Raw genomic sequence first — 27,570 nt, 5'->3', positions numbered from 1 at the left:
TTTCTTTTTCGGTATGTCCCCGGCAGCCCCACCCTTGACGTTCACAATTCTCACCTTCTGCACCCAACTGTCATCCTACCTCCTCTCAGTATGCTCACATCATTTCAACCTACCCCTCCTCATCACAACACCAATACAATCCAGCCCCATCCTTGCTTTCAACTCTTCAATCGTAAACCTAGCACCCCCCAGGCCTTGCTTTCAGGGATGCACTGCACATCCAGTTAATCATTATCATGTCTGGTTGTCTGAGGCTACTACTAACCTCATCCTTTCCTACGTGGGTCCCATTACCATACAGCAATACATTCTTAATACATGCCACATACAAAGATCCCTTAGCACGGAGGGACAGCCTTCTCAAAGCCAGGAGAGGCAATAGCTCCCTGAACTTCTTCCTAAATATTAATATGCGTAAAAAACTGGAATATTTATCTAACTTAAGATGGTAAATACCGTACTAACCTGTGTCTGACTGGTATTCTCCGATGAACCGCTTCGTCAGGTACCTCACTGTCAGGGCTGCAAGAGAGACAGAGGACAGAATTACAAAATAAGTGAATGAGATTTAGTTGCAATATCATATCCCTAAACCATTCTGTGAACAGGAGCTTAGTATTCAATGAGGCGCATAATAGTTCTATGAATTGGTCTTCATGTAGTGGTGAACAGACACAGAATCGGAGAGATGTAACGAAAATTGATGCATTCATGAAAAATTATTTCTTTCTTACAAGTTAAAGTATGCTTACTTACACGTCTTTACATCTTTCAAAAAGTCTTAATGCACTTAATTCTCATACATATCTCCATGATTTGTGTTTTTTCACATAACATCACAAAAATACCTAAAAGTGTGAGACCGTTTTGCCGCGGAGAGTTTACATTTAGTATTTGCACCGTTTTTTTTTTTTTTTCACCAAAGACATCTTCAACCTAAACTGAGCCTGGCGTTGGCAACATTAAAGAGTCTACTGTGTTTAATGACCCATATATGAGTGCCTGTTTCTGACACAAGTAAATGACAAAGAGAATAAAAAACAAACATTCCTCTAGACTACTGTATAATGCGCACCTAGATTTACGCGTTCAAACTGGATTAAAGAGATCCTGTCCAAAGATCTTGTGGTCGGCCCGAGACTCAAACCCAGGACTCTCTGTAGCAAGCCAGGCGCCTCCGAACCACCGTCACCCTTGGGTCTTATGCCTCATGGAATTATATAAGGAGAAAACTCTATGCACCTCGCTAATCGCTTCAAGGTGTTTAGATGTTGCTCCTCTACTCATGACTGTCTTGAGGCTGTTGATGGATAAACCAAGATTTTTTTGCCTGCCTTTCTGCCTCTGTCTCTTGGCTGACATTTTAGGCATGTCATCTACTCCTTCAAAGGGCAATATGAGAGAGAGAGAGAGAGAGAGAGAGAGAGAGAGAGAGAGGCTGTGGAGGGGTTCTCGGTCCAAGATAAAACTGTCTCTCTCTCTCTCTCCCTCTCTCTCAGTTACTTTTCTTTAGACTGAAGAACATCGTACTGCAGTAGTCGGAATAGTAGTCGAATATTATACGTTTCATCCAATGGGTTAAACTCGGCCATGCATTCCCAGGTGGTCACAATGCATGGCACGTTATTCTCATTTGTGAAGATGGAGAACATAAGTTTGGTACAGAGGATGTAGAGAGGTGAAGTTGATAGGAAACTAAGGAGAGGAAGACCAAGGATGAAATGGGACGGTAAAGCGGAGGAGTACATGAGGGAGGTGACTTGGAGTGGCGTGGGTAATGTAGTGGTGATGAGTCAGGGTAGAGAGACTTGGACACGACAACACTATGAACAGTGTCCATCTATCTTGCAACAGACAGATAGACACAGATAGATAATTTGAGACTGATAGATACACTGAAAGACAGAGTGATGAACAGACAGACTGATAAATGGACAGTAGATGAAGTGTTCTATAAAGGCTTCCCTCATACATCTCTTCGCAAGCATTATATAGGATTTCCCCCTAAATGTCAGGGATGAAAACCTGAATATTCAAGTCATCAGTTATACACATGACCTACTAAACAAAAATATCTCTTCATATTCGACACTTATACGCCACATTACTTAACATAACAATATAAGAGGAACAGCACAACACATGACACGCCACATAACATCAGACAAGCACAGCACAGCACATGACACGCCACACAGCACAAGACAACAAGCACAGCGCAGCACATGGTAAAGAACGGCATAACACACTGACACAACTTGACATGGGGCAGAACATGACGTGACGTGACATAACACAGCTACTTGTTACGTCGTAGTATAAGATCACGTTGCAAAATACCAAACTCTGTGCTCACATAATAAAACTTTTACGTTACATTAAATTGGATAACACACCTTAACATCACATCAAATTCTACATCAAAGCATAACATCAAATTGTACAATAAAGCACAACATGACACAACAAATCACATTTTAGGATAACAGCACATAGGCCAATATATTACACTCAGTCGTATAGCAGAGTAGTGCATAACATCCTATATGCAACACTTAACATCCCCTCCCCTCAAAGTATATAACAGAGCATAATAATATAGCATAACATTACATTACAGCATATCATGGGAGGATCCAGGCTGCTGTCCACGTAAAATCCCTGTTTTGTCACACACAGATTAGCATACAGTACTTTACATACACAGACCGAATCTTTTACTGGTTATCATGTTTATTACTCCCATACAAACGTCATGCAAAAAATTCTTAGTTGGCAAAGGTTACTTAGTTGCCTGAGTGAAAGGGACGCCAAGCCCTCATTACTCTGAAAAGTGATACGGGCAACACCTCAGATATATTCCTTAATCCGACCCTGGTGCATTCCATAAAAGAGTACATAAACAACACACAGCATCACATCCCTTAACGTTACATTTCACTGCAAAATTTATCATTGGGTCATTTGAAGGAGTGGAAAGTAGAGTCCAGAAAAGAAAGAGATCGCCTAAATTATCAGTAAAAGTAAATTGTCAACACTAACAAAATGACGAATAAGAAGAAGAAAAGATTAGACACATAAATATTCGATAATACAGTATTAAACATTAAGGGGGGAGATAGACATGTATTGAAACAGATACAAAAAGATAACGGAGTCAGCAGACATAGGACGATCGATAAATAGATAGACAGACGGATTGATAGACAGATAGACAGATATACAGATAGACAGATAAATAGACAGACAGGGAGACAGTAAGGTAGGTGGTCAAACGAACAGTTAAATGAATTATGACGTATCTTTTTAAGTTGATTAAATCCGCCTTAAAATGTCAAGGGTGATATAAATGAATATCAAAGTAATCAGCCACCACTTCACCTACTGAACTGTAATACCTCCTCATAACCTCCACACTAGATAACAGGACACACACACACACACGTAACACTCACAAATGATTTCACTAACCTTTCCTCTCAGCACACTACGCCTTATCACTAATCTGTAACCCTTCATGAACAGAACATTTACATTATCAATAACTGCACACATGAACACTAAGCCATCAGTTACAGAGGACGAAAGGAGAACTCACCTGTCTTGCCGACCGCCTTGCTGCCAATCACCGCCACCCTCGCCTGGCCGCTGAGACTGTCACGATCCGGCGAGCGCATCCTGGGGGAGGCAACAATTTAGCAACACAGGTAACAAGTATCAGCAAAACAATTCTAAGATAACAGTGAAAAGAATAACAGCCGATTATGCACATGATCTGCAATAGGAAACTGATCCTGTAGATGGTCAAAGCAATACCGCATGGGTCTATCTATCTATATAGCCTACCTAGGCTGCTTCCCTCAAAGAATGAGAGGTAGCCGAGATAGGACGACACACTCCCAATTTACCCATCCACACAAACACATTCATTCGCATCTTAGCCCCAAGGGGTGAAGGGACAGATCCTCACTGCACCACACCGCACGAGGGTCAACTGCGTAGTGCAATCAGCAACATCTGCAGCAGGGCTCGACAGCAGAGCTGGTTTACCCCTGCCACAAAATAAAATAAATAAATGTATATATATATATATATATATATATATATATATATATATATATATATATATATATATATATATATATATATATATATATGCGGATTTCACAGGACGGATGTGAGTGAGAAACCTGAGACTGGGTTGGAAAATTGTCAGAAAATATTTTTCCAGTTGAATTTACACAATTTTCAAACGTAAATAGCAGTATGAGAATACTTTACACCATCGGTCACGTTACAGTATTTTCCTCGTTAAAACAGCGGTTACACAATGTTCTAAATGGAAATTGAAACTCCTGATATATTTTGCTTTTGTCCACCTGCCTCACTCTTTTATTGGTGGCCTCTCAGTGTGGGGGAGGGGTTGGGGAGGGAGGGGTTTGGTTGCGGTCAGTGTTGTGGATATTGCACTCTGTCTGTCTGTCTATTTCACACTAATAGTTTTTTCTCCGTGCCTCTAAGTCTCTTTCATTCAGTTTCAAACACACTGTAATATCTGTCTCTGTGTAACCTTACACACACACTCATGCACTCTCCTTCTCCATCACATACAGAATCTTTCTCTCTCATTATACACAGTTTTCCTTGTAATTCTCTCTCTCTCTCTCTCTCTCTCTCTCCCTCTCTCATCGATAACCCATCACTGAGTGCCACCAGAGCGAGAGCTTATCAAACCTACATAGAACACGCTATTCAGTTTCACACACACACACACACACACACACACACACACACACACACACACACAAATCGGAATGTGAAATATGAACACTCTCACACCCAGACACACGGTGACTGGGATGGGATTTTTGTCCAAGGCTGGGTCGTTGACTCTTAAGTGCATTTTGTGTGTGTGTGTGTGTGTGTGTGTGTGTGTGTGTGTGTGTGTGTGTGTGTGTGTGTGTGTGTGTGTGTGTGTGTGTGTGTGTGTGCGCGCGTGCGTGCGTGCGTGCGTGCGTGCGTGTGTGTGTGTGTGTGTGTGTGTGTGTGTGTGTGTGTGTGTGTGTGTGTGTGTGTGTGTGTGTAAATCGTTTGAGAAATTGATGAATGTCACCACAAAGCAATTAATATTTCTTTACCTATTTTTCTGTGTACTGAACTGAATATGTATTTTTTTCGACAGCATAGTCGTTGATCGTATATACCGCTTTATAAAATGGGTACACATAGGCTCAGGCATATAGGCTCGTACATATACAGTAGGCTCAGGCAGTCTAGATCATGATAAGCCTAAGTGTGGAGCCTGTAGAGTGCAGCACTGAAAATCCAAAATGGCAGTTATCCCTAATGTTCAAAGAATATTCATCTTCTATTACTGCGGTATTTCACTGTGGTTTTGTTTCCCTACCGTCAGGAACAGACTTATCCATCCAGGCTTAGGTTTTTAAGCCAGCCATCCCTTAGCCAAATGAATTGGTTGAATTAACGGTTGCTGCAATTCCTCTATACCTAGAAATGTAACTATGAATTCTTATGGACGCTGCAGGCATAAAAAATGCACAAACAAATTCCTAAGAGATGTATAACATGTTATAAAACAAAGAAATAATTTACCTCCTTCACTTCGTCTCCGATTGTAAACAATGAACGTTCTTTAGCATTCGAAAGACATAAAATTATAATAATAATAATCGATTGTCTTGTGAGTCTCTTATATATATATATTTTTTTTTACGCGAGGAAGAAGGAACCAAAGGCCATGAGCCCGCAGTAACAGTTCCCTCCAAGAGAAAAACAAAATACAATATAGAGCCAAATTCAAGATCCGATCATTTTGAGATGCCTGGACACACTGCGTTTGAAAGACTAGAGATCATAGGCAGCAGGAAATACAGACAGAGGGAGACAGTTCCAGAGCTGACCTGTTGCATAAATGAAAGACTGGGGGTAACGGTTAACTCTTGCATTAGAGAGTTGGACAGAAAAGGGATGAGAGTTTGCTGCCAGACGGGTGCTACGCGCCCGTCGTAGAGGTGGAGAAATGCAAGCAGACAGTTCAGAGGAGCAGTGACCATTAAAGTAGCGATAGAAAAGAGATAAAGACGCAACAGTGCGGCGAAGAGACAGTGGTTGAAGGGAGTCAGTAAGAGGAGAAGAGTTAATGAGACGAAAAGCCTTTGACTCCACCCTATTGAGAAGAGCTGTATGTGGGGAGCCTCCCCACACATGAGAGTTGTACTCCACACAGAGGCGGATAAACTAACCAGTAATAAAACCACTGTTTTATCAAATAATCATTTGGGTGACCAATTATCCAAAATATCAAAGATACCGAAATACAGCATTCGACTTTGTATAAAACAAGATTATGGTAACTAAAGAAAACCATCCCGAGCGTAAGGACAGGGGTAACTAATTTTCTATGAATTACCGTATTACATTGTGTTCTTTCATTACTTACGTAATAATAAAGTTATCAGATTCTTTCAATGATGACCGAGTATATTTTTAGGTAATATATTTGATTATATTAAACTATTTATTGTTGTTCAATGTAAGGTTTACTTAAGGTTGAGGAGATTTCCCTAACAGGGCCCCAGGGGGCCCTTTCTTGCCTGGGGGCCATACAGTGGACGCACGTGCGTCCGGTAGGTGAGTCCGCCTGGGGGGGTTCCTGCTGATGCATACCACGTCGATATTAATATCATCTAAATAGCATACAAGAGAATACAAGGTGTAATTTGCGAAAAACAGCTAAGGAGAGGAGCTAAAGAAAGGAGTTAAGGAGAGGTGCTAAGGAAAGGAGATAAGAGAAGAGCTGAGGAAAGGAGCAAAGGAAAGGAGCTAAAGAGGGGAGCTAAGGAGAGGAGCTAAGCAGACGAGCTAAAGAGAGCAGCTAAGGAAAGGAGCTAAGGAAAGAAGCTATGGAGAGGCGTTAACGTTTTCCTCACGATAATATGAACGTGTGTGCAAACGTACTTAAATATTTGCTGTTCGAAGGTATTTTGATGTTTTTATTATATATTTCTGACCACTATCTTTCAGAATTTTGGCATAAACCATAACAAAAAAAAATCGTTCCCCATATATGACTCATTATTTATTTGTTTTACACTGACTTTTCTCTCACTAATTACTATGTTTACTAGTGTGTGTGTGTGTGTGTGTGTGTGTGTGTGTGTGTGTGTGTGTGTGTGTGTGTGTGTGTGTGTGTGTGTGTGTGTGTGTGTGTGTGTGTGTGTGTGTGTGTGTGTGTGTGTGTGTGTATTCCCTAAACATGATTAAACTCCAAAGCCTTAAAAAAATACTACATCAGCATCAGTTTATCATGTGAATGAGGTAGAGAAGGGGGAGAGGGAGGGGGAGGCCGAGGATGAGATGGAGGGATGGAGTGCAGAGGTATATGAAAGAGGGAGGAGGTGAGCTGGGGGGAGGGCAGCGAAATGGCACGGGACTGGGCGACATGGAGGCGATTAGTTTGTGGCCACCTCTTACGGGATTAAGGCGTAAAGTGAATTGCAGGAAAGTAGACATGATACTGATATTATTGACCCCTTCTTGATCGGGACAGCTCAAGTATTCAATTCCCGCTGACGATAGATAATTTAGGTGGGGGAGAGAGAGAGAGAGAGAGAGAGAGAGAGAGAGAGAGAGAGAGAGAGAGAGAGAGAGAGAGAGAGCCTGTTGGACTTTGTTATGGTGGTTCTGTCACACACACACACACACACAGTTATTTACATCTCTCCCTCTCTCTCTCTCTCTCATGCACTAAAATCCCGTCAGTATATCGGTAATCCAATCCATCTCGCCCTCCCCTCCGTTTTCCGGGAAGCGCTAGGAAGTTAAAAATTGCGCAGTATTTTTCACCCTCACTTGCACACACACTCTTTGCAAATGAGATAAGACTGATAATCTCTCTCTCTCTCTCTCTCTCACACACACACACACACAGTCAGACAGGTGAGGGTTACGTAAAATCGTAATAGCTGAGAAATAAAGGGAGCGATGCCCGAAGGAAGACAATTAAGGTAAAATTCAATAATGCAGCCATTTTTTAGAAGTTGAATGAGTCGACCCCAAAAAAGAAAAAAAGAAAAATGAATAGAATGACCACAGAATACAGACCAGGAAAGCGACTGCAGAATGAAAGCAAGAATTTTCACATAGGAATATCTTCAGGGTGAAAGTATTGATTGCATTACGAAATACAGGCAGAATGATTAACGATATCACGCAACTCGGTATATCTGGCTTTTACATTTTTTTATATGAAGTGTGTGTGTGTGTGTGTGTGTGTGTGTGTGTGTGTGTGTGTGTGTGTGTGTGTGTGTGTGTGTGTGTGTGTGTGTGTGTGTGTGTGTGTGTGTGTGTGTGTGTGTGGTTCTGCAAAATAATACGTAACATATCCATCTACTGACTTACATACGTCAGGTAATGTTTATTTGTTTTTTTGTTTTTGTTTTTTGTCGTGACTGTGTACATTATGTAAGTGTACGAATGTGGGCATGAGTGCGTTGATGTGCATTTATTTAAGTGCGTATACACATCTATGTATATGTGTATGTGTGCATTAGTGTGTATAATTTTACTATGTACGAGTGTGTGTATGTCAGTGGGCGCGCGTATGTGTGTGTACAGTATATATCCACACTTACGCGTATGTGTGTTTGTATATCCACACTTATGCGTGTGTGTGTGTGTGTGTGTGTGTGTGTGTGTGTGTGTGTGTGTGTGTGTGTGTGTGTGTGTGTGTGTGTGTGTGTGTGTGTGTGTCTGCAGTGTGCCTATGTGCTTGTTTCTCTGCTACCCGGTGCTGCTTTTCAATAATAGTATAGGAGGACAAGAGACCTATTTTTTCTGAGCCAATAAGCACAGAAAACGCCCAACATATGACCTAACCTCCACCTTAATTACTAGTACAGGCGACAGCTTTGATCAGGATATCAAAAACTCAGAATCAAATTAACGTCGCATGGTTTATTCTTGTTGCGTGTCGTTATTTTCCATGACAAAAAAAAAAAAAAGTCTTTGTTATGAGAGGCAACCGATCCTTTGTTCGTTCACTGGAGCCCAGGCGTATTGTTGAAGACCGTGTGGTGCATGATAATCTCTCTCTCTCGCTCGCTCGCTCTCTCTCTCTCTAATGATATGTCGGTATGTGGAACAGATAAACTTTATACCCAATGGTTTAAATCTCCACCCACTGGTTTATAAGTAGACATTATAAACTTCTTAATTCTTGACTCGGGTGACATAGTTTGCATTTCATTACTGCTGTCTTCAGGCAATTTTATTCTGCTTAGGAGAGATCTCGCCTACTGGAATAGTTAGATATAGGCATCAGTACCCTAGTCCACAGAACAGGAGTGTCCGAAGTTGAATCAAATCGCCAGGAAATAGCAACAAGACAATGGATATCTCTGGTAGTCGCACCCACCCCTACAAATTTGTAAGGGAAGAAATTATCACTTATTGGCGAGGGGCGACGTCCGGGGGTCCCATCCTGGCTAATCGCTGATCTGGGTGAAAATCTACCACTGCAAAATTGTGTTCCATGGTCAATAAAACTATGGTGCTATCCCTCCTGGGTGCCACCCCCCCCCCCGTCTTCCTTCACCATATCTAGTCTCTGTCCTGCCCTACTGCACCATACCACTACCACCGTCTGTGCTTTGTCACTGTCCTGCCATCCTCCTCAGCCTTCTATAACTTTACTACCCTTTTCAATGTTTATCCAGTCATTCTGTAAACTGTTCCACAATCCTGATCGTAAATTGTGGGCGACAGGTAAACATTTGTAAATACTGACCACAATCCCATCCCTTGGTGTCTGATCTATTTATTCTCCAAGAAAGAAAAAATCCTAACTATTCTTGTCACCACCAAATTAATTTCTTCAAACTAGGAATGATCTGAGAGTTGTAAGTCGTTAATAACTTTCTCAAGACGACAGAAGCTTTTAGTCTTGCTACCGGCAATTGGTTTTATTTAGCTCAGGCGTGGCATCCCCTTATGAAAAGACTAAAAGCTGTCTCCAATATCCCTCCAACGGCGAAAAATATCCTAACTGTAGATACCGTAAAACAAATTCAATTAGTTCAAGAGTGACCCCCCCCTGTGCAAAGATAATCCTCACATCCAGAACACCATTGCCTCTCACGGTTAATGTAGATTTTGGATTCAATATTTCTAGACGTATGCATGAGAGAATAACAGTAGAAGTCAAAAACATCTTCTACAAGAACTTGGTATTTGGAGAAACAATGCCCAAGTCCAGTTTTATCCTGCACAGACAGCTTATTTTCTACTATTAAGTGTACAGATGTGGTGCGTTTTTTTCAAGACACTGCTAGCTCTCTGACCAGATTCACTGTCAGTATAGCAATCTAGACGAAAGACTGAGCAACGGTGGAAATTCAGCCTGATATATAACGTTTTAAAACATTTATTCCGCACCCAAACTTCGACATGGATATGAGGGTTTTGTACAAGCCGAGAAGTGCGTCACTGAAGTGCACTCTTGCGTCACTGGGGGTCACGGCTTTTCTGAATTGCCTAAGGTTTCTCCGGCGACCTTTCTTCTTTTGTCACCAGCACACACACACACACACACACACACACACACACACACACACACACACACACACACACACACACACACACACACACACACAGGAGAGACTTCTATACTAAATATTGTGTCTGTCGTCCAGATGGAAAAGTTTCTCGTAGGGCGAAAAATCTGTCCACTGGGAGCAAGAATTTACACGATAAAGACGTTCTGTGATGTTAAACCTAAATTTAGACATGTGTTACCTCACTCAAGCTTCTACTCCGCTAACACAAGACAACTATATTCAGCTTACAGAGACCGCTCATATTTATTAGTAATTAAAGCATGAGTACCCTTTCAATATAATACACAAAGAGTCCAAATGTTATTGTTGCTGGATGTGTACTGTTTGCTGTGACAGAAAATAGTGTGAAGATCGGCAGTTATACGAGTTCCAAGATATCCTGGCAATATTTTGAGAAGACTGAGGAAAACTGCACGACTAACCAATTTAAAGATGATGATGATGATGATAATCGTAAATCCAGCTTCTACGCTTAGTATTAAAAGGGTTAAAGTGCCAACGAAAATCCACAATATTCACATTTAACCCCATTTAATATTAACCACTATGCATATGATTTTTTTTTTTCTATTTTTTTACTGGAGTATATCTTGTCCTATACATGATTTTGCTCCAGTTCGGCGATTTTATGCAACCTAGACACCTCGTAACACATCAACTTTTTACAGCGAACTGCCAACACAAGTCTAGAACATTCAACATCAATACCTTTCAATCCTGAGGATTTTTATTGTATTTCTGCTGCTGCCAGGGGAGTGTGTTTAACTTTTGAAGGACACTGAGGAGTGAATGATTTAATGAAGACTATATTTAACCCTTTTAATTCGAAATATCATTCTGGAGGCGAATAAAGTCGTCTGATGGTGGCAATAACACACATAACAGGCAGAGTGAAAACGTAAACACTCATCGTTTGGTCCACAGTTCAGTACTAAACCAAAACAATGCCGGCATTTGGTGAGAGAATGGAGAATGAAAGACTGACTAAGAGGATGTATGTGGGTGAAGTGGAGGGAGGGAGAGGGAGGGGGAGACCGAGGATGACGTGGAGGGATGGTGTTGAGAGGTATAAGAGGGAGGGGGGAGTGAGCTGAGGGGAGGGCAGTCAAACGGTTGATGACAGAGCGACTTGGAGGCGTTTTGTCTGCGGCCACCTTTTGCGGGATTAAGGCGTCGGGCTATAGATAGATAGACAGATAGATATGGCGACTCACTGCTGGTCCAGGTAAATTATCAGTGCTGTGGCAGCGTAGGAATATGGCGATTGACGTGGGATTTTCAAGCGGAGATGATATTAATGGTCTCCAATTTCACTTACGGTAAAATCTGACTCCCATGCGAGCCCTCACGCACAGAAATCGATACCCACGAATTCGTAATTATTTTCTTTGTCTTCGAAACCTTCCTAACGCCTGTCTGTGAGTGATGCTTCTGTATTTTATGGTAGTATTATTCTCTTGTATGTTGCTGTACAAATTATGTCCATGGTAGAACGAGAAGAATATCACTGGAGAGTTTTAAGGTGTAGTATATGGAGAGAGAGAGAGAGAGAGAGAGAGAGAGAGAGAGAGAGAGAGAAACTAAGGATGAAGTGCTACCTCTCCTACACCAGCAGCAATGTGATCCTCAGTCTGTAGGAGAATTACAAAGCTACAGTCAGCATTAACTCTCCAAGCTGACCAACTACTATATTACATTAGTTATAACCTGGCGAATATCCCTAACCCTCTTCAGCTCACTTGATGACTAAAGAAGTTCCCTAACACCTCCTCCTAAGCGATTTATTATGCTTATTATACCTTGCCTTTCTATGTTACTTAAATCATTCTAATATCACCATACCAAAATAACACACAGAACGATATTAGTTACACGTACCTAAAAATAAATCGGTTAGGAAGAGATGGTAGGGAGAATATGGGCCCAGGTGTTGTCAGACTGGAGGTTTGTTTTGACTAGTAACCAAGAAGACTCGCCCCTACCTCATGTCTAAAGCCCACTGATTTTCCTGTAGCCACGACAAAGTATCCAAGTTGAGGGAGTGACCCGGTGCTGTCAGGTGAACACAACCCAACTACAGTCAGGAGAGGGTGTATTGGTGCGAAGGAAGGTGAGACCGACGTGGTAATGGCTGTGTGTGTGTGTGTGTGTGTGTGTGTGTGTGTGTGTGTGTGTGTGTGTAGATACATTTTATATATATATATATATATATATATATATATATATATATATATATATATATATTGTTACATAGCCTATGATTTCATCATCCTTTGTGTAATTCTAACGTACAGTATGCTGCATGTTTGATCACAAGCGTGTTCTATCTCACTCCCCCCTTCTACCCTTATAGTAGAGTAAGTCGTTCTTTCTGTTGTTCAGAGCAGGATTGTCAACTCTTTGTCCCCTATGGCTTCATTTGCGCGTCCTTCTTACAAGTTGTATCAAGCTCTGCCGGCCCCTATATAATGAGCTCAGTCTCTGCATTAATTGCCACTTAGATCTACTCCTCATTTTGTTCACATCTCTGTCCTCCCCTGTTATTATTGTGAGTGCTCAGGAAGTCTCCAACCATCTAGCAGCTGTGTAATTTGAGTATAACTGTTATTGCATTTTTTCTTGTACTCTGTAGCATAAAGTGTTTATTCTTAGGCCTAGTAAGGTTTTTGTGATTCATGTGTTTTGGGTGTCAGCCATTATTAATAATATTTTGTATCTGTAATAATATATCTTGCATTCACTGAGCATTAGCCGGTTTTCTCATTTTATCAGGGCTGACTTAGATAAATTTACTCTTGCTAATAACGTGTTAATAGAGGCTATTGCAGTTAACCATATATTTAACCTATTTTTTGCCATTACATTATCCTTATGAGTCCTGAATGTTTTGTTGTTAGTTTGAGCATTAAACTTTAACTTGTAATTTTACCTAACTCTTTTGTTTTGAACCTGGAACTTTACGGGACAGTAATGATTTTTAGTATTCTCACTTAAAGTGTACATTATCTTTCTCTGTTCCGTAACATAAATTTGGCGACCTCTTATCAGGATATTCAGGATATTATCATAAGGATATTGCTTGATATTTTGTGACTGTGATTTATTCATGATGTCTACTATTACTACACTTGATGAAGCCAAAGATTTTTTGTCAAATGTGCAAACAGTGTGTGATGTAGAAACCAGAACAAAGAATGAACTTAAGCTTGTTACTCAACAATTGGGAATTGCAGTTCACTCTCATCATTCTAAAGATCAAATTGTTGGCATGATTAATAAAAGCTTGTTCAATGTAACTCCTCCAAATGAGCAAACGCAGATTGAAATAGCTAAGTTACAGCTAGCTCTGCAGGAGGCTCGTGTTAAGGAGGCTGAGTTACAGGCACGTGCTATGGAGGCTGAGTCTCAGGCTAAGGAGGCGGAGTATCAGGCTCGTATTCGGGAGGCTGAGTTTCAGGCACGTGCTAAGGAGGCTGAGTCTCAGGCTAAGGAGGCGAAGTCTCAGGCTCGTATTCAGGAGGCACAGGTACAGGCTCAGGCACAAATTGAACTAGCTAGGATTCAGGCAGACCATGAGTATCGCATGAAACAAGGTGGAACTGGATCATCTAGCTCTGATGATTTTGATGTGGCTAAAAATGTTAAACTTGTCCCTCCTTTTAATGAATCTGATTTAACAAAGTATTTTCAGTTGTTTGAGAGGGTAGCTACAGGTTTTAATTGGCCCAAAAAGTATTGGCCAGTACTCCTTCAAACTGTTCTCACCGGTAAAGCTCAAGTAACTTATGCATCTTTGCCTCAGGATCAATCTGATAATTATGATGTAGTTAAGAGCTTGATTCTTAAGGCCTATGAGCTTGTTCCTGAAGCCTATAGAGTAAAATTTAGGACAACTTATAAGCAAGATAAGCAATCCCATGTTGAGTATGCAAAAATCAAAGAAGATCTGTTAGAGCAGTGGTTAAATTCTAAGAATCTGGATTCTGATTTTGACAAATTTAAGCAGATGATTTTGCTGGAGGACTTCAAAAGGTGTATTAATAATGATGTAAGCCTATATCTTGATGAGAGAAGAATAGATAATTTGTCTGATGCTGCAGTTTTAGCTGATGAATATGTTCTCACTCACAAGAGATATTCTAAAGAAAAAAGGAAAGCTGAGAGTAAGTACATTGCCTCTACTCAGAGTACAGGTGACAGGAAAGAGAATAAAGATGATGTTTCTCAGGAAGTAAATACCAGCTCCACCTCTAGATTTCAGAAAAGTAAATGTACTTATTGTAGTAAGCTTGGTCATACTACGGAGAAATGTTTCAGGAGACAGCGTGATGTGAACAAAAAGGAGTCTTTAAATATTCAGTCAATTGGTCTAGTGTCCACCCTTGAGAGTTCCCAGAATTCTTTAACTGAGTTAACTGAACCTGCTTTGAGGGGTAAATTAAATTCTCATGATGGAGCTCCTCTTTTGAGCAGTAACGTGGGTGACACTCTCAAGAGTTCATGTGCTAATTTCCTGTCTGATGGTTTTGTCAGTCCTCTGGACAGTAATGACAGGAAATCAGTTAAAATATATCGTGATACAGGTGCTTGCCAATCCCTTATGCTGACCAGTGTTCTAGGCCCTAATGTTAATTCCTCTGATGAAACTGTAATCTTACAAGTTGTAGGGAATAATTACTTCCCTGTCCCTCTGTGCAGAGTGAATTTAGAGTCTGGTTTTGTTAATGGTTCCGTTATGGTTGGGTTGGTTAAGACACTCCCAATGTCAGGTGTAACTTTCTTACTTGGAAATGATATTGGTGGAAGTCAAGTGTGTCCAGCTCCTCAGTTGTCTAGTGAGCCAGTGGCTGTGACCCAGGATTGTGATGTCCCTGATGTGTTCTCTGCATGTGCTGTCACTAGGGCTAAGTCTAAAGTTACTGGTGACTTAGAGGATAATGATGATGATGATGTTATCCTAGCTGACACTTTTCTTGCTAATTTGGACCATTCACCAGATGAGGTAGTACCCCGTAGTGTTGATAATTTGTCTCGTCAAGAGTTGGTTGATTTGCAGGTTGCTGACCCTGAGTTGAAAGGTCTAGCTAACTCTGCAGTGAGGAAGAGTCAGCCGGTGCTTCTACTTGTTATTATATAAAGTCCGGAGAACTTACGAGGAAGTGGAGACCCCCAACAGCATCAGCCGACTGTGAATGGGAGGTTGTACATCAAGTTGTCATCCCTCGTGTTTGTAGGCAGGATATCATTAGAGTGGCTCATGATTCCAGTTTGGCAGGACACCTTGGAGTGAGGAAGACTGTGGCACGCATTTTGAAACACTTCTACTGGCCAGATATCTTCAGGGATGTTTCCTGGTGTTGTAAGTCTTGTCACACCTGTCAAGTTGTGGGGAAGTGTAATCAGACCGAAAAGGTTGCACCTCTAGTTCCCATTCCTCCTCTTGAGGCGCCATTCACCCGTGTGTTGGTGGATATTGTGGGCCCTCTTCCTAAGACTTCTTCAGGATTTTCTTATGTGTTGACCCTGACTGATATGGCTACTCGTTATCCTGAAGCCATTCCACTTAGAAATATCTCAGCAAAGAACGTGGTTAAGGAAATGCTAGGGTTCTTCACAAAGTTTGGTCTGCCCAAGGAGGTACAGTCAGACCGGGGAAGTAATTTCATGTCATATGTTTTCAAGCAGTCTCTGAATGAGTTGGGCATCTCCCAGATCACGTCTTAAGCTTACCATCCCCAGACCCAAGGATCGTTGGAGAGATATCATCAAACACTCAAATCGATGCTCAAGAAATACTGTTTGGAACATCAGAAAGACTGGGATAAAGGTCTTCCATTCGTTGTATTTGCCGCAAGAGAATCTCCAAATGAATCACTGGGCTTCTCACCCTTTGAACTACTGTTTGGCCATGAAGTAAGAGGACCCCTTAAGCTACTCAAGGAATGCTGGCTGTCGGAGGAAGATGACGTCAACCTGCTGGAGTATGTGATGAAGTTCAAAGAACGGCTGTCCACTGCTTTACAGCTGGCGAGAGAGAATTTAGGAGCTGCTCAGGAGAAGATGAAGACTTGGTATGATAAGAAGTCCAGGTTACGCCACTTTCAGCCAGGAGATCAGGTTTTGATTCTGCTACCGGTGCATGGGCAACCTCTTCAAGCCAAGTTTAGTGGTCCTTATTTCGTGGAGAAGAAACTCAGTGATGTCAACTATGTCATCGCCACACCAGATCGTAGAAAGAACAAGCAACTTTGTCACATCAACATGATAAAGGTATATCACAGGTGGGACGAAAATAACCCAGTCTGCACTGTAGCTGTTCCACCCGAGTCTGCAAGTGAAGTTCTTCCATGCAGCATGAGCCTGAGTGATAGTTTGGGGAAGAATCCTGATATCATGAATGATCTCCAGACTAAGCTTTCTCATCTAGCTCCCGAGGAAAGGCAGGAGTTTTCGGCATTACTGCAGGAGTACCCGCAAGTGTTCCGTGCCACTCCAGGAAGAACCACTGTGTTGATGCATGATGTCGATGTTAGAGACGCAAAGCCAATTAAACCGCCTCCTTACCGTGTGAACCCAGTGAAAGCTCCTCTCATCCAGGAGGAGCTTGGCTACCTGTTGGACCACAAGATGATTGAGCCCTGTCAGAGCGAGTGGAGTTCTCCTGTCACTCTAGTCCCTAAGCCAGGTGGGTCACAGCGGCTTTGCATCGACTTCAGATGTGTTAATCAGATAACCAAAACAGACACTTACCCTCTCCCTCGTGTGAAAGATTGCATAGACAAGATCGGAAAGGCTAGGTACATAAGTAAGTTTGATTTGTTAAAGGGATTCTGGCAAGTACCTATGACTGAACGTGCTAGGGAGATCTCATGTTTTGTAACACTAGGAAAGACTTTTGCATGTTCTGTAATGCCATATGGTATCAAGAATGCACCAGCCACATTTCAGAAGCTCATGAATGTTGTAACAGAGGGTTTGGCAGGGTGTGTTGTTTATATTGATGATGTATTAATCTTCAGTGACAACTGGAAAGATCACCTATCCCATGCCAGTAAATTTCTTGAGCGTTTGGTTCAGGCTAATCTTGTAGCTAATTTATCAAAGTGTGAGTTTGGTCAAGCTAAAGTTCAGTACCTTGGGTACGTAATTGGTGATGGACATGTTGCACCACCAGGAGCTAAGGTTCAGGTTATAAGTGATCTTCCCAGACCTAAAAGTAGGAAAGAGCTACAAAGATTTTTGGGAATGGTAGGTTATTACAGGAGATTTGTTCTTAACTTTTCAATTCTTGTATCACCACTTACAGACCTACTGAAAAAAGGGAGTTAAATTTGTCTGGACCGATAACTGTGAATCCTCTTTCAGCAAACTTAAAGCTATCCTATTAAGTCAGCCAGTGCTCGCTACTCCAAATTTTGCTAAGCCTTTTAAGATGGCTGTTGATGCAAGTGATACAGGAGCTGGGGCTGTTTTGTTGCAAGAGGATGATCAGGGTATTGAACACCCTGTATCTTATTACAGTAAGAAGTTCACTCCACCTCAAAAGAACTACTCCACTATTGAGAAAGAGCTTTTGGCCTTGATTTTGGGTTTACAGCATTTTTCATTTTATTTGTGTTCTGGTTTTGACCCCATAGTCATTTATACCGATCATAACCCACTAAAATTCCTTAGTAAGTTTAAAGATAAAAATCAGAGATTGACAAGATGGAGTCTACTTCTTCAGGAGTATTCATTAGACATACAACATGTCAAGGGGAAAGAAAATGTTATTGCAGATTGCTTATCTAGACTTTAGACAGATTGTTTTAGAGTAATAAGAAATTTCCTTTGTAAATTTCTTTTTTCTTTGTGGGGAGGTGTTACATAGCTTATGCTTTCATCATCCTTTGTGTAATTCTAATGTACAGTATGCTGCATGTTTGATCACGAGCGTGTTCTACCTCACTCCTCCCTTCTACCCTTATAGTAGAGTAAGTCATTCTTTCTGTTGTTCAGAGCAGGATTGTCAACTCTTTGTCCCCTATGGCTTCATTTGCGCGTCCTTCTTACAAGTTGTATCAAGCTCTGCCGGCCCCTATATAATGAGCTCAGTCTCTGCATTAATTGCCACTTAGATCTACTCATTTTGTTCACATCTCTGTCCTCCCCTGTTATTATTGTGAGTGCTCAGGAAGTCTCCAACCATCTAGCAGCTGTGTAATTTGAGTATAACTGTTATTGCATTTTTTCTTGTACTCTGTAGCATAAAGTGTTTATTCTTAGGCCTAGTAAGGTTTTTGTGATTCATGTGTTTTGGGTGTCAGCCATTATTAATAATATTTTGTATCTGTAATAATATATCTTGCATTCACTGAGCATTAGCCGGTTTTCTCATTTTATCAGGGCTGACTTAAATAAATTTACACTTGCTAATTACGTGTTAATAGAGGCTATTGCAGTTAACCATATATTTAACCTGTTTTTTGCCATTACATTATCCTTATGAGTCCTGAATGTTTTGTTGTTAGTTTGAGCATTAAACTTTAACTTGTAATTTTACCTAACTCTTTTTGTTTTGAACCTGGAACTTTACGGGACAGTAGTGATTTTTAGTATTCTCACTTAAAGTGTACATTATCTTTCTCTGTTCCGTAACAATATATATATATATATATATATATATATATATATATATATATATATATATATATATATATATATATATATATATCGAGAGAGAGAGAGAGAGAGAGAGAGAGAGAGAGAGAGAGAGAGAGAGAGAGAGACTACTAACCTCGCAGCACTTCCAAACTGCCAAAAATAACAATTTTGCCGCTACAGAAAGGGACAGGATTTTTTTTTTTTTTTTTTTTTTTTTTTGAGACCTGAATTAAAAAAAACACCATAAACAATTAAAAGCCGTAAGTGCGCGAAATACCTATTGAGCTAAATGCATCTTGGTGAATCAACAAACTCTTTCGACGATGCACATGTACTACAGCAGAAAATGGCTGTGATTCAGAGGAGTGGGAGCAGAAAAAATGAGTATGAGAAGATCGCCAAGTAGGTTAAATGCATCTTCATGATTCAACACACTGTTACGACAAGGTAATGAAACGCATAATGTTACTGATTCGGAGGAGTGGAAGCAGTGGCATGTGGTGTGGTGTGGTGAGATGTGGCGCGAGGTGCAACATTTTGAGCTGTGGTGTGGTGTGGTGTGGTGTGATGTGGTCTTGCGTTGTAGGGGCAGCAGTACCGTGGGTGCCAGGGCTATTCTCTTCCCTGGTCCTTGGTCTGGCAGGGGGGCGCTCACTGACTCATTCAGCTGTTGTTTACGACGCTTTGATGGTACTGGGGGGGCGCTGAGTTGACACCATATTAGAACGATGACATTATAACGAAGAGATCATATATTTCGAATTAAAAACGAAATACATACATAAATAATATGATTAAGACTTCTGCAGAATCTAAAAGCAGACAACTGTTCATAATTAACCCTTATCTCTTGTTTCTGGATCTTACTAATCCTGAGCAAAGCAGTAAGAGTAGCGCTGTAATGATGATGATAATGATGATAAGTATTATGATGATGATGATGATGATGAAGTGCATACTCATACACTAACCCTAGCTATACTTTGCCTTTCTGTTCTTGGTTCAACTTGACTCTAGTAACTTATGAACATATTACCGCTGACGAGGACGAAGACACAGCCTCACACCGAACCACGACCTCCTGTTGATGCTTTGAAACTTTTTGGAGCTGCAGGAGTAACACAGTCATCGTACGATCTTCCTCGTGGAGTCTGCCAAAGGTTCGATTTTTTCCCTTAATACTGAACAACTGGTCTTTGAAATTCTGGTTGCGACTTCCCGCCAGTGAGAGGTGTTAAAAGAACCTGAACAGAAATCAGGGCTCCAGAGTTTATATGAAATTAAAAACTGTACTGTGTCTTGATTTCGCAAAGCCGTGAGTTGCTCAAATGGAAAAATTATACACCGAAGAAAGTGTGGTCAATTGAGAAGATGCAGCATTTCCTTATTTAGGTTATGATTTTGCTACTAAAAGTAAGTCTGGGAATACCTTTGAGACCTAAGTAGTGTGAACATAAACCCGTAATGTGAATGTTCCTGCTCACCCACCCACACACTCACCTGAACTTAGCATCCAGCCGAACCATTTTGTGACGCCCTCCCCCACGCTCCCGTCTCACACACCCGCACGTCACCTTGGTCGCGTCACAACCACGTCACAGAAGCATACACGTCACTGAACACGTGACGGGTTCTTCTTGCACGTCACTGATCACGTGGCAGGTTCTTCTTGCACGTCACTGATCACGTGGCGGGTTCTTCTTGCACGTCACTGATCACGTGGCTTTCTTCCCCACACGAAAAAATTTCCCGTTTCACCCGTCAATTTGAAAATTTTTCTTTCTTCCACACGTGGGTTTTTTCACGTTCACTGCAAACTACCACGTCACAAATTTCGTTTTCCCTTCGATTCTTCGCTATTTCTGATTAGGTTGTTTTTTTACACAAGTCAACTTCTCACGTCATAAACCAACACATCATCCAGTCTGTCAAATAGTGCTCAGCGAATATTCTACGCCCTCACTTTCCACGCAAATGGAACGTCACGCAGGCTGCCTTGCTATAGTACGATTATTATTCCTTACCTCAATAAGACTGCATTCACAGCTACAGATATTTTTACTATTTCCCTATTGAATTTGTTTTAATATTTCAGCACCGAGAGTCTCATTTCACTGTATTACACTATCAAAAATTATCTTCTACCTGACTGTTACGAGTGTCGAAAGCGTAGGATTCACGTTCCTCTGCTGCCTACACGTGATCAGAGATGTCTGGGGCCCTTCCATGTGATGTACTCCCCTGTATTATTTCCTCTTATGGCATCTGATTACCGTAATTTTTTCTGTCCACTACTTTTTCCCCTTCTTATGTCGGGTTGGTGGAGCTTTGGAGTGTATCTGCTGAAGTATCCTCGTGCACTGCTTCCTTTTCTGGGATTTGATTATTATTTCTTTCTAGCCACGAGCTTCCTCTTCTTTATTTTGTTTCTTACCGAGTTTAGAGAGAGTTGGATATTATTTTTCAATGGGGCATATATTTTTTCTTCGAGTAGATCCTTTTTTTTTTTTTTATTATTATTGTGATTGGTTCTTTTTCCTTTATCAATCGGTACTGCTTTCTCTTTCGTCTGATTTGGGATTTCCGAGTCTGAGTTTAAGGTGGGATTTGGACACTTCTACGTGACACAGTTTTCCTTTTCCAAACAGATTATTATTAGTAGACTGACTCGTTCAAGTAACTTTTTTTTTGCAGTGGGTATTTGTAAACTGATGTATTGTTTAACGGTTCAGTTACTTATATCTTTCATATGTGTTTTATTTCATGTATTTCCGTTTTTTTGAAATCTGCATCTAATAAATTTCTTGTTCAGTATTAGGGCTCACTGGCCTATTTTTTCGAGTATGTTTTTCTAATTGACTGTGCACTTGCGGTGTGGTGGTGAGAGGGACGGAGGCGGGGAGGTGTGTGTTGCGATGGAGACACTACCAGCTACTTCACTTGTCGACCTGCTAACAACTAAGGGTAATTTTAGCTACTCTGGTCCTCGTGTGTGCCACCTCTAACTCCTCCTCTCCCTCCCCACTATTCTCCCTTCTCCCTTCTCTGCACCCCCTCCTGCCTTTTCCTTTCTCTCTCCCCCTCTCTCCCTTTCCTCTTTTTTCTCCCTCCACTTCTCTTTCACACCTGCCTTCTTTCTAGCTTTCTATCTTCCCTCTCTCCTCTCTCTCCCTCCCTCCCCACTCCTCTCTGCACACCCTCCTGCCTTTTCCTTTCCCTCCCTCCTCTCTCCCTTTCCTCTTTTTTCTCCCTCCACTTCTCTTTCATACCTGCCTTCTTTCTAGCTTTCTATCTTCCCTCTCTCCTCTCTCTCCCTCCCTCCCCACTCTTCTCTGCACCCCCTCCTGCCTTTTCCTTTCTGTCTCCCTTTCCTCTTTTTTCTCCCTCCACTTCTCTTTCACACCTGCCTTCTTCCTAGTTTTCTATCTACCCTCTCCCCTCTCTCTCCCCTCCCTCCCGCTAATTCCCCTCCAACCTCCCCGCTCCCTTTCTCTCTCCTTATGCTCATTCTACTCGCCTGTCCTCTTCCTCCTATTCTCCCCTTCTTCCCTTCCCTCATCTTCCTCCATTTGCACTACCTTCTTATCAGTTCCGTTTTCCTTCTTCCTAGTTTTCTATCTACCCTCTCCCCTCTCTCTCCCCTCCCTCCCGCTAATTCCCCTCCAACCTCCCCGCTCCCTTTCTCTCTCCTTATGCTCATTCTACTCGCCTGTCCTCTTCCTCCTATTCTCCCCTTCTTCCCTTCCCTCATCTTCCTCCTTTTGCACTACCTTCTTATCATTTCCGTTTTCCTTTTCTTTCCTTCGCTCTTCTCCTCCCTTCATCTTTCCTCTCTCTCCTTCCTCTCCATTCTGCCTTCACACACTCTTCCTATACCCCTCTCCTCCCTTTCCCTCTCAAGCCAATATTCCCTCAACATCTTACCTCTTATCCCTTCCCTTTGTTCCCTCCTCAACTCTCGCTTTCCCCTATGTCCTCAAACATTCTTCTCTCACTTCCTCTTTTTCTGGTTACTCTATGACTTACACCTGAATAAAATCATACGGGAGGGTTAATGGTGAAAATCTGAACACCCAGGCTCCTGTGACTAACTCTCAGCTGAATAAGATCGTCTAACGTCAGCTAAAATGCTGCACTAGGGTTATTCTGACCATGAGAGGGTAAAAATTCATATCAGGTGCTGCCCACCAAAATGTACCCATTGTGATAATCAGTTTAGGATTGTAAGGGAGGTAAGATGAGACTGGTACTGAAGGCTGTTTGGCAGACATACTAAGACGCTCCCGTGCTGTAATGTACTGGTAGTGTTGGCTATTTGCTTATCAGTAAACATCCCAGGTATCTCTTCTCATCCTGAGGTAATACTGCAGGTATGACGTGGTTCTCTGTAATTTCCCTCTGATTCCCCAGTTCCCAGGAAATGGGGTATCTATGTAAATCCCTCTGATTCCCCAGTTCCCAGGAAACAGGGTATCTAAGTAAAGTCAAGCTGTGTATGTGTGTGTCTGTCTATGCGTTTGTTCATTTCTTTCACGAGAACTAAAATAGATATCGACCTTATTCATCCTCGTATTAGGTCGGGGTTAATCCAGGGAATATCAGAAAAAGACCTCCCCCCCCCCAAAAAAAAAAAAAAGAAAGAAAGAAAAAAAAAAAGACGGTGATCGCCTGAGACGCGACGGGAAAAAACTGTCGCAAATCGCGACTAGCGAAAATATCTGTCTGTGCACTTGTTTATTCTTTCACGAGAACGGTAACAGATATCGGCCCTAATTCTTGTTCCATTAGGTCGGGGTAATTGCAGAGGGTGTCAGGGAAAAAAAAATCTGTGATCGCGCTCGACGCGATGCGCAAAATTATCAGAAATCAATACAAACGAAAATGTCTGTCATTGAGCTTGTTTGTTTCTTTCAAGAGAACAGTAATATATATTGACCTAATTCTTTCTGCATTGGGTCGGGGTAAGTCCAAGGACTGTCAGAAAAATTCCAAATAAAAATTTTGGCGATTATAGGGGAAACGACGGCGCTAAAATGTCGGAAACGCAACATGCAAAAAATATGCGAAAATCGTTTTTTCTACTTTTTGGTGAGAACTGCTCATTGTGGGTTCATTAACGGTATGGAACGAAGATAATGGTATTTGTCAACAATGTCTGATGAGAAACCTTTTAGTTAGACCAACAAATTTTTGCGGGCAAATATATATATATATATATATATATATATATATATATATATATATATATATATATATATATATATATATATATATATGTTTTGTCTTTGAAATTTTGGTTCGGCCGAGTAAGCCTTAGTATCTCTTTTCCTCATTTAGTTTCATTTTTTCACTCTTCCTGGACTGTCTTCTGTAACCTGTAGAGGTCCAAGTGATTACCTCGATTCTGCCAATTACGACAACTGTGGACACAGCAATAATTAATTCTTTTCAGAATAAACACTTACATAACAACAAAAGAGGATTGCTTTGCCACTAGCTTGGAACGCCGCTGTAATGCCGCCAGAATGACCCACCTCATGTTTGGTGACATCACGTGAAGACCCATCATAGCAGTGGCAGCATTCAGCTCTCCCTGAGTTAGTGACACTCACCACCAAAAACGATGTCAACAGAGGGGGTGGGGGGGTAATCAGGAAGCCACCCAGAGCCAGAGCCAGAGAAGGTGTCAACAGTGGGTTAATGTGAGTCAGAGATGGTGTCAATAGTGGGTTATATGCAATCAGAGATGGTGTCAATAGTGGGTTATCTGCAATCAGGGGGAGGGGTGTCAATAGTGGGTTATCTGCAATCAGAGAGGGTGTCAATAGTGGGTTCTTCGGAGTCAGAGAGGGTGTCAGCAGGAGGTTAGTCAGAGTCCCAAGGGGGTGACAACAGTGTGCCACTCAGAGCAACAAGGTGTTAGCTACAAGGGGTGGCAAAGGTCTGACATTCAGATCAGTAACCAGTGTGAGGTATAACAGTCTTTCCCTCAGAGATGCAACGGACGCCAACAGTGTGCCACTTAGAGCGGCAAGGGGTGACAACTGGAGGCCAATCAAAGCTGAAAGAGGTACCAGCAGTGTGCCAATCAGTGATGCAGTGGGTGACAATAATGGGGGCACCACCCACTCAGGCACTACAGGTTCAAGGAGAACCACTACCATTCAGAACTAGATTGGGATGCAGTCACAAAATGTGCCACCCAAAACCAAAAAGGGTGTCGGTATGGTGCAACCATGCACTCAGGCACTACAGGAGGCTGAAGGGTTACTGACACATACATGCACACGTGCAGACACATTTACGCAAGCACAAACACTCGGAAGCTCACCCACAAACACACACACACACACACACACACACACACACACACACACACACACATACAGTGCAAGTGAACCCAAGCTTCCAGTGTCTCACACCGAAAGACATTTCGCTTCATTCAGCCCGGTGGTAAATAGCGAATATATCCCGATTTGGTGGAGACCCATAAACACGGCAGTAAACGTGTACAGCCTCCATCGCTATGCCTTACACCTCAGTTTACGAACAGCCATATGTAGTGTGGCGCCTGGCTATGTGTTGGTAGTAGATATTAACCTCTCCACTCCGAGAAGGTGTTCTTTTTACATATATATATATATATATATATATATATATATATATATATATATATATATATATATATATATATATATATATATATATATATATATATATATATATATATATATATATATATATATATATATATATATATATATATATATATATATATATATATATATATATATATTTCATGCAAGGAAGAAGGAACCAAAGGCCAGAGCCCGCAAACCGTTCCTTCCAAGAAAAAAACAAAAATACAAAAGAGAGCCAAATTCAAGGCATTTTATTTAGCTTAGGAAAGCCCCGTTAATGAAAGGGTTAATGAATTATGTCTTACGAAGCCAGGTCTAAAGTCCCCCGGAAACTATTAAAATCGTCTGGGAATAGCACGAATAAACTAAACGCTAAACGTTCTCTGAAGTGGCTATACATAAGTGTGCATAGCAGCCATCGCCATATTTCTCGGCCTAGTTTATGGGCATCTATATATAATGGATCACCTGTTTACCTGTAGATAGACATTGACTTCTCCGAAAATACTAAGATAAGCTTTTTTTTTTTTTTTTTTTTTTTTTTCTAAGTCCTCCAACCAGAGTACCTACTTGTATTTATTTATTTTTTCTTTTCATGATGATAATAGACTGTTATTTTGACGAGCAGCCTGGCACGGGAAGGGGATAATGATTGCTACATTTAACTCCTCTAGTCCAAAATGCCTTCCATAAGTCGAATAAAACCGTCTTAATTTAGCAGGAATAAAATAAAGATTACGTCCTCGGGAAGACTTTAATGTGAATATGAAAGGCACATAGGAAGGGGCGTTATGGGGGGCTTGGTTTTAAAAATGTTATATTAGGTGCTAAACATCGTTGGCTTTCTAAACCTGAGGAACATTTTAAATCTTACTCTGGTCACCATCAAATAATTTTATTCAGTTATTATAGGAAGAACTCTCAGACTGATTGAGTTGTCCTTGATGTTAGTGAGGGTTCTTCTTGTGGACACTCATAAACACCAAGATCATCACAATGTTTCCGAATGAGACAGATGACTATGCGAGATGAATCGATGGCAAATGAAGATGCGTGACACGTACGAGGATTGGCGAACCCGCGGGAAAGAACTGCTAAGTCTGTGCCTAAAGATAGAATAGTAATGCTAAAAAAAAATCGCTAACTCCAGCTCCAATTTATCATAGTGGATTTGGGTCATTATGCTGTCACTGTACCTCTGCTGTCACCGGCAAACACTCCACGGCCCGGCAAACACTCGACGGCTCAAATGGTCAGGCCTCACAACTACATGATAGAGGCGTCTTGGAAAAAAGCTTGATTAACGTGCTGGGTTTGATGGTAGGAAATTATCATCTCAAGTCACAACTCTCGTTCTCACCGCGTAATATACTGTACACCACACACAGGGTCCAAGTCTGGCAGAAGGTGTTGTAGTTTCAAAATACTGTACACGCAGTTTCAGACAGTGGCAATAAATCCATCATAACAGCTAATATATTACTGTATTGGATGGGGTAATTATCTCTGGTCGAGTTTACAATAAAATCTTGTGTTTGTAGCAAGAGAAAAGGTGGCTAACTGAGGTTTTGACTTCGTCCCCCCATCCCCTCTTTGCCTTGCTGAAGCCCCCCATCCCCTCTTTGCCTTGCTGAAGCCCCCCCATCCCC

General features: G+C 41.4%; 1 protein-coding gene and 1 long non-coding RNA gene across 7 annotated transcripts in view; one reads left to right on the top strand and one right to left on the bottom strand.

Moving 5' to 3' along the window:
* Positions 1–27,570, bottom strand: part of LOC145404465 (ras-related and estrogen-regulated growth inhibitor-like protein) — a 392,258-nt gene that overhangs the window by 29,664 nt on the left and 335,024 nt on the right. For 4 of the 6 annotated variants that reach the window (XM_080275991.1, XM_080275990.1, XM_080275993.1 and 1 more), the window contains 2 exons: positions 3,599–3,678; positions 466–522 (listed from right to left, as the gene is read on the bottom strand). In XM_080275991.1, coding sequence (XP_080132117.1) covers positions 466–522; positions 3,599–3,677 — 136 coding nt within the window. In that variant the 5' untranslated portion in view covers position 3,678. Of the gene's footprint in view, positions 1–465; positions 523–3,598; positions 3,679–20,316; positions 20,334–20,780; positions 21,420–27,570 lie in introns of those variants that run through there. The other 2 variants (XM_080275989.1, XM_080275994.1) reach the window with 2 other exon arrangements.
* The window catches only part of LOC145404291 (uncharacterized), a 31,545-nt gene continuing 25,417 nt past the window's right edge, over positions 21,443–27,570 (top strand). Inside the window, exon 1 of the long non-coding RNA XR_013898169.1 lies at positions 21,443–22,244. This is a non-coding gene — a long non-coding RNA (uncharacterized LOC145404291). The remainder of the gene's footprint in view (positions 22,245–27,570) is intronic.

This window comes from Coenobita brevimanus, chromosome 63, assembly GCF_032717465.1.
Source record: "Coenobita brevimanus isolate Jiangsu-jjx chromosome 63, ASM3271746v2, whole genome shotgun sequence".
NCBI classification, from domain to species: domain Eukaryota; kingdom Metazoa; phylum Arthropoda; class Malacostraca; order Decapoda; family Coenobitidae; genus Coenobita; species Coenobita brevimanus.
The sequence above is the reverse complement of the archived record's forward strand: the minus strand, read 5'-3'. Positions and strand labels throughout refer to the sequence as shown.